Consider the following 12,788-nt stretch of genomic DNA (forward strand, 5'->3'; position numbering starts at 1 on the left):
GAAGAAAGCCAGTCTTCTTCTTCTTCTTCTTCTTTTGGTTTTATGGCGAGTTGCGAACCAACGTTAAAGATGCATACCGCCACTTACTGTGATGGACTGTTAACTAAATACTTCTATATCCTATTATATAACCCACTATTCTTAATAAATCTCATGATTGCATTGATTTGTTTTCCTGAATTTGGACCATCATTTAATAAAGTGAATTCCTGGCACCCTACTGCTTGTAATTCTTCCTTTAGAATCCTCCTTTCTTTTTTATAAGCCTTACATTTCTTCAAAACATGTTCTACAGTCTCCTGTATTAAACAGACATCACATGTTTCCCTATAATGTGTAAAGTATGATTTAGATTTGAATGCCCTGTTCTTAAATGTGTAAAAATAACTTGTTCTCTTCTGCTTAAGTTGTGAATTATTTTGACTTTATGGTTTTTTTGGACCTTGTAATAGTGCCGACCTGCATGACATGAGTTCCAAACTGTCTGCCATTTCTTATTGCACGCTTCTAAAATTAAACGTTTTCCTTCTGATCTACTGAGTGAAATGTTTATATTTGGTTCTTTCATTTTTAATGATTCTTTAGCTATTTTGTCTGCTTTCTCATTACGTTGAATTCCCACGTGTGCTGGAACCCACATAAATCGAATTATTATCCCCACCTGTCGTAAACTGTATAACCTGATCATGATTCCTGATCAAATGTTGTTCTATTTGTTTCCAATGATTATAAACTCCCAAGAACTGCCATTGAATCAGAGCATATTACTTTATCAGGTCTAACTTCATAAACCCACTCTAGTGCCATTAGAATTGCTGTCATCTCAGCTGTACTACTGATGTACCATCTGTTATCCTTCCAGCCTTCCTCACCTTAAACTCTGGAACATAGAATGCAGTCCCTGTCCTTCCAGTATCTATACCCTTTGAGCCATCTGTATATATTTGAAGAAATGAGTAGTGTGAATTTTGTATATACTCATTTACATATGTATTTATACTAACAGCTTCAACCATGTCCCTTCTGTTCTCGTGTAATTGTATGTCTATTTCAGGTTGAGCTAGTATCCAAGGTGGAATTGGGGATATTACTACTACTGGTGCAAATGATTTTGAGTCTAGACCATCTTCATTAACCCACCCCTTTATTTTCCATTTACCTGTTGCATTTCAAATTTCCCAGCAATCATTCAGGACTTCCCTTAAAGGATGATTATCTCTTTGTCCCTGTAAATTGATCCAGTATGCCATAGCCAGTTTTGTCTTCTTATAAATAATGGCATTTCTGATGTTTCTACTTGCAATGCTGCAATGGGTGTGGTTTTAACTGCTCCTAAAATGAGTCTTAATGCCTTAGCTTGTATGACATCTAGTTTCTTTAACAACGTTAGAAATATGTTTCATTGTTAATTTATGTAAACAAATATAGTTGATTAATGTTAACAAATGGAAACTTATTCTTAAGGGTTATTAGTTTTTATTTATTGTGGTGTTTATTTAGTCCCAGTCCCAGTTGTTGTTCCCATTATACAGCTTATAAAACTTAAAGTTATGTAGATCCTAAAATATATTTAGCATGTACAATAAATAATAATAAAATACATTTACATTTCTTGGCAAGAAAAGTCATTGTAATACAATGCTACAACTCTATATATTGGCCAATGACCATAATACAATTTAATAATTGAAAATAAGATGGAGGCCTACACACAAAATTGCTGAAACTCTTGTTTTTACGATATTCAAAAAAGAATAAAAAAAACAACAACAACAAAAAACTATTGATGTAGTACCAGTGTCAATATTTAAAATCTTTTACAATTTTAAATGCATGGTCCAAACCTAACGTGCAACAATAAGACAAATATAGTCAAAAGTATTCAAATGATGGATTTTGTATGTACAGAACCTGTAAACTATAGAAAGTGGACTATAGAAAGTATTGACATTGAAAAATGAAATGTGCTTAGCAGATGTGAAATAACTATAAAATTAAAGCAGAAATAGCAAACAGAGAACAAACCACCCTACCTCATAGTTCTCATGTGACAAAAGAAAAATCAGATGAACATCATAAAAATAAAAAAGACAAATATGAAGCATTAAATACTAAAAAGGCTTGCTGTTGTGTCTGTTAATCTTTGGTCCAATATGAGGTATTTCTTCTATACTGTACATTGCCATGTCCCCAAGGTAAATCTGTTTTGAAACCTTACATAATGTTTAATTACACACGTTGCTTAATTGCATAATGCAAACTGTTCTCTGCTCTTGTAGAAACTTTGAATCTTTTAACAGTTTTTACACTTACAAGGTAACATATAAAGTTGACAGGAAACATCACTCCTGTTGTACGTGTTGCATAAATCTGCTTCAGAGAGCAAATTTTGCATCAGAGCAAACATAAACATTTCACCTCTGCTCATTCCTCCTAATATGAATCAGCTTCGAAACTGAGATGTTGACACCTTTGTGCAGTGTTCTTCACATTACAGAGAATCTTTAAGGAAAGCTGTGGACATCATGCTTGAAAGGGACTTCCGTCATGGATTCCTTTTCCCCACCCTTTTCCTCCTCGGATAATTTGCAACTGCATGTATCTGAGGGCAATACCATCCTATGTGTGCACGGCAGTTTGCTTACTGTGGAGAGACACAGTTATATCAGTCGTTTACCAAAAAAAAAAAAAAAGTTTGCAAAAGGTTTACTTGTATTAGATCTGTTAGACTGTGTTGGATAGACATGAAAATGTAACTTACTTTTTGTGAGCATCTTGTATCTGAAAATTGTCAAAGTAGTATACATGATAAAAATCAGGCAGATCAACACAGTGACTGCTAAACAGGCCACCATGAAAGAATGAGTAATCTGACTCCCGTTGTGTTGTGCCACTTGTTCTCCTGGGTGAACTGTTGTGAGATTTGCTGTGGAAAAATGAGAAAAGCATTTGCAGCATTTCTTAAACACATAGAAAATCTAAAAGAAAAACAAGGACTGTGTGGGAACTGCCTTGTTAGATAGCAGATTTCACACAGAGCATGAATATACACTAATTTAAGATGCCTCCTCAAAATTATCAAATATATATATATTTATTTTTTATTTACTTATTTATTAATTTAGGGTTCTCACTGCCATGGTAATGGAAATCCAGGAATTATTAGGGTATTTTAAAACTGAGATTTCAAATTTCGAAATAGATACATTTCTGTTCAAAATATTGGAGTCGGAAAGATTTTTATTTTTTTAAGAAATTAATTAATCTTTTATTCAGAAGGAATCCATTAAATTGATATTTAATTGATTAAAATTGATTTAATTTTTTTATTACAAATATGGGATATGAATGGAAATCCATGGTCAACAGACATATGAGCCCCATGACAGTATGTGTTGAACGTGTCAGCAGTAAAAAGTACAAACCAGAAGGGCCACATCTTGCATTGTGGGTCTTGTTTCCAGGGAAGATTTCACCACCAGCACATCTAATTTCAGAAAATCAGTTATCATCTTATAAACAAGTCATTCTCTTTTTTCAGAACTCCAATGAAATGTAGCAAACACAAAGCTTTACTTTGTAAAGGGTTTACACGTGCTGTCCTCAGCATCATTGTAAGTGTTGTCTGGACATGGCTCACAAGAGTAAGTGAAATCAAAGTCGCCTGCCAAAAGAGCAAACAGAATAAAAAACTGCTGAAGTATTTCAAATAGTATTTTTACCACGTTAATGTCTCATAGCCCTCATGCTCTTTACACACTTTGACCATAAAAATTCCCCATGGAAAGACCCACAGATATGATGAACTCATAAATAACAATCATAACAGACACGTGTCATTTATTTTAATAATAATAATAACAAAAACACTTTACCATATCTATTCAGCTGATGTCCAGGTTTGCATTTTTCCCTGAGCTTACAATATTGACATTCATCATCAGAACATAAGTGATTATCATTACAGAAACATTTGTCCATAGCCGAAATAGCTGTTGAACATTTCTCACACACACTGTCACTTTTGTTCTCTGAGCATGGTTCTTTGGGATACTGACCTGTAAAATACAACAATGAATGACATCCAAATCAAGTTCAGTACAACAAACATTGACTTTCTCTAGAGGGTTCCACCAATGATGCTTCAGGTATCAATGATCTGCTATAACAGTGTTTAAATGAAACTTGTGTGCTAATATATCTGTAACTCGAATTATATATGAAGAATATGTGCAGCACTAAAGTTTAGCATTCTACATGCATTAATCACAAACATGAGAATACATATGACAGTGTTCCTTCCAGTCTTGAGAATAATATTCTGGTCTTACCTGAAGAACAGGCTTTACAGCATCTCGCTCCAATTTCGTACTCAGTGGTCCAGTCACAGTTTATAGCCAGACACAAAATCCAGCTGCCACAAACACAGAGAAGCATAAACCCGAGCTTAGCAGTGTCCATTGTATCACAGTTGTAGATTGAGCATCATCATGTGCCTTTTATGACTGCCGTGACATAGTCCTGTGACGTTTCCTCACACCCACATAAAGAGGCGTGCAGGGCCAAACCAATGTGCCTGTGGCTGAGAGTGAAAACACTAGCAACCAGACTGTGCTGAGCTTTTGTTTAAGTTCTTATCATAATCTCACTGGACATTATTTGGGAAGCATATGTTTTGTGTCAGTTTTTAGGAAAGAGGGAAGTGAAATGTGAAACTTTATGCAGTTTATGGGGGAGGAAGAAATATATGCCCCTTGAATCTTTTCATCTTTTCCATTTAAGGACAACAGTCTTTGATGATGTTGGTTGAAATGGAAACTATGGCTGGATGTGAATATCCAGGAAATATTTATGAAAAAGTCATCCACTGTTTCACAGATCATAAGATTGTGGGTCATAGTTAATGCAGAAATAAAAATTATGTCAACATTTACTCACCCTCATGTTATTTCTGAACTTTAATTTTCTTTCTTTTGTGAAAGAGAAAGAAAATGTTTTAAAGTAACTTGTTTTTGTTTTACAATTTTCATTGCACACTTATTAAGGCTCTTCATGGGCAACTGTGGTTCCATGAAGAACCTTTAACATCTATGCAAACTTTCCATTGCACAAAGGTGCTTTATAATGTAGATGTTCTACATACTGGGAAAAAAAGAATATCTTTTCCAGAATATCTTCTCTTGTGTTCCACAGAAAAACAGTCATACACATTCTTAATTTGTATCACCAAGCGTGATAGTAATCATGTGGCATCTTATCACATGAGGCCCCAGTAGGGAACAGGTATGAACCAGTTTGGTGAAAGGACAACTTCTCCTTTAATATCAGCTAAAAAACCCCCCAAAAAACACAAGTACTCACTACAGTTTAGAGATCAGCAAAAGTGATGGAGAAAGAGAAGAAGAGTAGAATCTATACACAACATGAGCTGGAATCAAGGAGGAGGGGGAGGGGGAGGGGGAGGGGGAGGGGGGATATTAATGCATGGCCTTTATGGTTTCCATAAACCATCATTAATGATTTGCTCCATTGACATTTTCACTGATACATCAGTGGAATTAAATGAGGTATTTTCTTTTCTTTTGCCTGACCTGTACTTAAAAGAATAGTAATAATTTAAATTATTTTGACAAAGACTATTGCTATGAACATCTTTGCTTACTGAAAGTTGATAAATCCTTAAAAATCTTTTAGTTCTTGTTTTGTGTATTAGAGAGAGAATAGGCTGAATTGTGCTTGAATTGCATGTGACCTTTCACTGAAAGATAAACACGCACCCACATATATCAACTCCTCATATCTCATGCTACTATACTGATAGTGCTAAATCCATCCATCTTTTACAAAGTCACAAACATTGTCATAGTCTGCATATGCATCTGAACTTTCGTGATTTTAATTATTTTACTAAGATTTCAGTGGAAAAATCCTGAGATTATAAGGTCTTGCAAGTGGAGAGGATTGGACAAGATGAGGAAAATGTGCACTGTTGTCAAGTCAAGTTACCTTTATTTATACAGCACTTTATGCAGTACAGATTGTGTCAAAGCAGCTTTACAATGTTAAACAAGACAATAGTATCGATAATGCATGAGGACAATAATTTCAGTAAAAGTCAGTTCATCATTGATTCAGTGATGTCAACGTCCAGGTCAGTTTAGTCCTCTTCAGTTAGTGTCTGTGCAATCAAGTTGACAATTGCCAGAAATTAAGTGTCCCCATGCAACTAAGCAAGCCAAAGTCGACAGTGGCAAGGACCCAAAGCTACACCGGTGACAGAAATGGAGAAAAAAACCTTGGGAGAAAGCACATTCAGTCAGGGGGCCAGTTCTCTTCTGGCCAGACAAAACCATGTTGTGGTTTAATTCCAGGTTGCAACACAAGTCAGGGGACTCGTCTGGTTCTTATAGCCTTTGCGGAGTAATTGTGTCATTGGCTGGCAAGGTCTTCGCAGGGGATATGTCTCTAGGACTCATCTAGCTGACATGGTCTCTGCTAACATCCAGTAGAGGTTGTCTCTAGGTGCTGATCCACCATCTGATCTGGATACAGTCTGGATCTGGGTGGCTACGGTGACCTCGGACTAAGAATGAAACAGACTAATATTAGCATAGATGCCATTCTTCTTAACAAGTGCATCAGGTATTATGGGAAGTGTTCCCGGTTCCGGCTGACCTAATTTATGCAGCCTAACAATTCTTTAATGGATTTGAATTATAGAAATCTGATCTGTGTATGTCAGGTTAAATTGATGGGTGTTTAATCTAGGTTTAAACTGGCAGAGTGTGTTGGCCTCCTGAACAACGGTAGATTGTTCCAGAGTCTGGGCACTAAACAGGAAGACGATCTGCTGCCAGCAGTTAATTTTGTTGTGTATCTAGGGAAGTGAATTAATGTCACTATTTATATAAGTTTATAGTTAAATTCGATCATGAATTAAATATACAAATATATTACAAACATTAAAACCTTTTTTGTTTTTCCAACATCTATGTTGAATGAGATCACTTGGACCATTTTATGGAGTCATATATCAAAGGAATATTTCACCCAAATATGAAAATTTGCTAAAAATGTACTCATCTTCAGGTCATCTGAGATGTAGATGAGTTTGTTCCTTCATCAGAACAGTTTTAGAGAAATTTAGCATTACATCACTTGCTCACCAATAAAACCTCTGCAGCGAATTGGTGCTGTCAATTGGTGTGAAGTGAAAAGCTAATAGTGAATATAATATAATAATAAAGTTAGAATCCTTTAAATATTACGGGGTTTTTGTTACCTTTGAAAGACCTCTGGTCTTTCCTGACATTACTGAACTTACTGTTATAAAGCCAACCTCTACTGAATCTCTATTGAAGATTCAATATGCAAAAATACAAGACCGAATGGTACCTCTGCAGCTCTTCATTTGAGCTGCACTTTGTGTAATCATAAAAAACAAAAAATAGACCTACGTTGCTTTGAAATCAGTACAGGGTCTGCCATACTGTGCTTTTACCAGCTGACAAGCAGCAAATGAGGCTGAGGTTTGATCTGAAAATATCAAAGTGATAATTAAGTGATATTGGCTTCTGAATTGAATGTCTAATTTGATCAAAGTTATTGCAAGAAGAAAAAAAACTCAAAACAAAGCACAGACGATGATGTCATAAAGAAGAGGTGGTCTGTGTGGTGAAACAGACATCTTGCAAGTGTCATGAGCACAAGTCTCTTGCGCAAAGGATACACCCATCAGAGCTGTTGACATTTCAGTGCTGACTGACTAAAGTGGTCTATGTGTAAAGGTTAACGTCACATAGCATACATCTATGACACGTTCACACTTTTTTTTTAATTTTTTTTTTAGCTTTTCTCGGTTGTAAGCTATTAAAATTGATGAGCCAACGTATGTCACATCCAGCGTGGTCCCACTGTGCATCACAGAGTTCATGTTACCGTATATTGACATACTCATGAATTATACACAGAGCTCAACCCTGAAAAATACAACTATTGCAAGCAGTTCAGTTGAAGCATGAAAGACGTACTGAATTTGTAATTGTTTTGTGTGTGTTGAGTCTGCTTGAAAACATACAGTAATATAAAATTATTATATTATGCATTATACAGAAACATATAGTCATTCATAGAAATGTAATTTAAAATACTGTTAAAAACAAAACAAAACATTAAATATAATGTCTATTGGTTATCTCACACTAAATCAGTCACATAAAAAAACATTAATTCTAATTAAAATATGATAATTTGATAGAATTATTTATTTATTTTTAATTTTTTTTTTTGCACTATAGCAAATCATATTGCAGACTCTTTAATTTTGTTTGAAAATGTAAATGCATTCTGATCAAAAGTTGAACATTTTGCAAAACCTTTCCAAAAAGACAAAGTCCATTTCATAGAATGGGTCTGTAAGTTCTTATTTGTAAAACCAAGGTTTAAATTTGATGGTGCACGTCAATAAAGATTCTCTAAATGCATAATTTCAGCAAATTTTCAACTGTAGTCAAATGAATGCATCAACCTACTGTTACAAGAAGTCGACTGAAAAACGTGAGGGGAACTCTGATCTGCGTGGCAGTGAGGCTCTTTGACAAGAAGGCAAAGGATGTGGTTCCTTGTCTTGAACAACAGATGAAGTAAGGAAATGAACAAGTACCAAGATTACTGAGCTCTCAGACCACTAATTCAACAAGATTGCATCAAAAATGTTCTGGAAATCATACAAGTATAGCAGAGCACCAGTTATCTGGGCAAAAAAATCGATTTTAGATAAAAAAAATAAAAACAAACAGCTCAGGCTTTTAGCCAAGATCAGGAAGTAGTGTGATTTTTGTCTGCACATCTTGTACCTGATATCTGCAGCCATGTGGCCCTGCAGAGGGTGCTGCTACATCAAATAGAAGAGAGGAAATGAAAATATATCAGAATCATTTAGCTACTACAAACATCCTTTTATGAAATTCATGTGGAAGATTACTTTCTATAAGCTACAGTATTTCACATGCTTTCTACCCTTTTTTTTTCTTCTTCTTTTGAAATTCGTGAATTGAGCTGGTCTGTCCGGGATTTTTGTGGTTAACAAGCATGACTTCTCATTTCAGATCCTCTACAGAAAAGTTTCACCTTTTCAGGGGTGGTTACACTCTGACGCAAAATGAGACGTCATCACTTTTGTATGGGCAAGTGTATGGGCAGTGGATGAAATAGAAAACACATGTAGAAATTATCTCCACATCACATATCGTATGATAAAAAATCTTGCAGTAGTAAAAACTCTAGTTTTTCTTTAGCACAAAAGTAAGCAAGCAGATGCAAGGTTTAACCCTCATGTACTGTTCAAAAACAGGTGACTTCCTGTATTGTCTGGGTCAAATTGACCCGTATTGGATTCAATGTAATTCCACAAAAATTATGATTATGAAATTATAAAATAAAAGTAAAGAAGGTGACAATATTTGCATGTTCCAAGCAAACATATATATATTGATAGCCAACATTACAAGTCCTTTCTGATTAGCTCCTGTATTTGCATTCATATGTCTGTGAGCATGCGTGTGTGTGTGTGTGTGTGTGTGTCATTGTGTCTAGGGTTGGGGAAGGAAGCATACAACTGAAATAGTATCTTAATAGATTGATAACAGATATAAGTAGTGTAAAAAATAAAAATAAATAGACAAATAATAATAATAAAAATAATAAGAGACAACAAATGTTATTAGCAACAATAATAACCATAATAATATGAATCATAATGATAATAATAATAAAAATAATAGTAATAATAATGATTTCATCAAAACTGGAAAGGGTGGAATGAAGAGGGCAAGTAAAAAATTATATTAATAATATTAGTATTCAATTATAAATTAATAAATGTTTAATAATTGGGGGAGGGGGGTGCCTCTGATCCCACCGTGGCTACAACATATCAGAACTTAACTCCCCAGCCCATGTCACACCCCAACGGGGATGCCAGGGAAGGATGCTGGGCATGTCTATATCATAAATATTTTGAAAATTATGGAACTTGTTCAGATGATTGGCTTTGATTTCTTGAAGATTTGGAGGTAAACAGGTTTTGTCAAATTTACATTTTACATCAAATATATATATTTTTGATTTTCATCAATTTAAACTTCTATAACTTTTTATAAATGTACTTTTATAACTGTTTATTTCATCTACAATTGACTTCTAAAATAATATGTGATGTTTCACCTTTAAAAATATACCAAACTTAAGTCTGTGCTCCAAAGTATTCAAGATTTATAACACTTTTAACTGGGAAAGTCATTGTTATGTCTATGTTCAAAAAGTGGGACTTACAATTAAAAGGCTAAACAGTTTTGTTTTAAATTAAAAAGTTGTTAAACTCATCAAGACGCTGACACTAAGAGGCACTTCAGGACTGGAGTTGAGGAGCTCTGACATACAACAAAGGAATTTGTTGTTATTTTGTGTCTGTACAGTTGCTTTTGAATGGCTGCCGTGAACATCACAAACGTATTAAAATATAATATATACATTTCACAACACATCAGCGTGTTCAAACTGTGTATGCATGTTCATGACCCTAAATGAGAAAAAGTCACAAAACTTCAAGAAAAAAAAACAAGTTAACTGATATTTCCAACAACTCAAAAATCAAATTGGGTCAAATTGACCTGGAACAGTGCATAAGGGTTCAATTAAACTGTTAACAGCCTCTTGGCTTCATAAGAGGAAGGTACACAACGGCATTTAGCATCAAGGGCTGGAACGTGAGTACTTGTGCGTGGATGGAAATTTTGAAGAAGTTCAACCGAAAGATGTCGCCTCCCCAGAACCTCAGTGTGTTTTGCGTTTCTAGAGACAGGCAGGGGACGTTGTCGACTATCGGAAGAAACAAATGTAGGAGGGGACAATACCAGCTCGGATGTTTCTAAGTGCACATGAAGTGCAAAGATCCACATGATGAAAATGCATGATTTAAATGTTAGTCTTAGTTTTGAGTTGAGACCAGAGCGTTGACAGCAGAGCTAAAAAAAATTATTAGTTATAAAATGAACAAATATCATTAAAAATAAAAGGAAAAATATTACAAAAAACAACAACCTATATATATATACATATATAAACCTGATATTTATACTAGAGAATATTAACAATATTTTAGATTTAGTCCTTTATTTAAAGATGTAAATTAGACACCATATAATCAGACACATTGCACAGAATAACAACAAACATAAAATATTACAAATATTAGTGCCTACAAAAATGTCACTGGTTTATGCAACCCATTTATTTCCATTTCACAGAAACAACATTAAATCTTTATAATTAGGCTAATAGACACACACAAACAAAAAGGAAAGATTCTCAGACATTGTCCTTAGCCCACCTAAATATAGGAAACTCAGATAATGTGTCATATTTGTCCCAATTGTAAAAGCATCTGCCAAATGACTAAATGTAAATGTGAATGTCTCAGGAATGCATGAGTCACTACAAGGCATGTCTGTGGTAAACAACTGTGGCGACATGGAAATGACTCTAATAAGGTTACGGCAACCATCGATCTACCTACAGCTGTCGACTGAAGTTCAGGCGATGTGAAGTTCAAATTCACTAACAAGCAGATTTCAAAAGTAGATCTATCTCAAAGTAATGAATTGAAATCAATTCACGGCTTATATATTAAATTGGCCATCTGAATTCAAATGGATGAGCATGTACACTACAAGTGCAATGTGTTTAAATGTGACTTTGGACACCTTCACATGTGGATGAATCTCCATTTGTTTTGGACCCCAAATGTTTCAAAACGGTTGCCCAAAACAGGTGTAAACGGGGTCTTAAACAACCCCGAATGTAAGCTACTTTTAACTCGATTTACATCATTCTTACAACATCCACTGAAGCACATTAAAAATATTAATTATATTAATTATAAAAAAAGTTTCTTCTACAATTTAAGACAATTATAATTAAACTTTGACTATTTTTGTCTTTTAGAGATAGTTCACCCAAAAATGAAAATTGACATAATTTTCTCACCCTCAAGTTGTTCCAGACCTGTACGAGTTTCTTTCTTCTGTTGAACACAAAAGAAGATATTTTGAATGTTGCTACCCAAAAAGCTGATGGTAGCCACTGAATTCCATAGTACCAAAGTTCTTCAAAATATCTTCTTTTGTGTTCAACAGAAGAAAGAAAATCATACAGGTTTGGAACAATATGAAGGTGAGTAAATGATAACAATTTTCATTTTTGGGTGAACTATCCCTTTAAGTGTTGTTACTAAGTGGAAATTTGATGACGTTAAACAGAAATTTATATACTAGTTATATAACAACTAATATTACATTTATACAAAATAGGTGCCAATAGCCTAGTGGTTAGTACGCCAACATATAGCACAACTGTGCTCACGGCGACCCGAGTTCGATACCCATCTCTAGGTCCTTTGCTGATCCCGCCCCCCTCTCTCCAACCATTACTTTCCTGTCTGCTCTCAACTATCATATCTAACAAAAAAGGCATAAAAGCCCCTATATATATATATATATATATATATATATAAACAAACAAAAAAAACACTGAGGCCATTAACAACTGTGTTAGACAAGCAAAGACAGGCACTTTTCCCCAGATTCTTCAACAGGCTTGCTGCATACAGTTTCTAGAGAAAATAAATGTAAGAAGGATGAATAGAGAGTAGCCACACATATACACACAAGTGGTCATATGGTAAACTAAGGGTACTCCACCTTTTCGAAAATCCACTTTGTTTTGGTTAT

The 12,788-nt window shown here is 34.7% G+C and overlaps 1 protein-coding gene across 1 annotated transcript; it reads right to left on the reverse strand.

Annotated features, from left to right (window-relative positions):
* Nucleotides 1-1,461: 1,461 nt before the first annotated feature.
* On the reverse strand, nucleotides 1,462-4,517 carry LOC306878909 (tumor necrosis factor receptor superfamily member 9-like). Its single transcript, XM_079431505.1, has 6 exons — nucleotides 4,332-4,517; nucleotides 3,876-4,058; nucleotides 3,577-3,664; nucleotides 3,426-3,487; nucleotides 2,762-2,926; nucleotides 1,462-2,644 (listed from the first exon to the last, which is right to left on the reverse strand). The coding sequence occupies exons 1-6, from the start codon at nucleotides 4,459-4,461 to the stop codon at nucleotides 2,505-2,507; spliced, it is 768 nt and encodes a 255-aa protein (XP_079287631.1). The 5' UTR covers nucleotides 4,462-4,517; the 3' UTR covers nucleotides 1,462-2,504.
* Between the last annotated feature and the right edge of the window lie 8,271 nt (nucleotides 4,518-12,788).

Source organism: Barbus barbus (genome assembly GCF_936440315.1).
Source record: "Barbus barbus genome assembly, chromosome: 13".
NCBI lineage: Eukaryota > Metazoa > Chordata > Actinopteri > Cypriniformes > Cyprinidae > Barbus > Barbus barbus.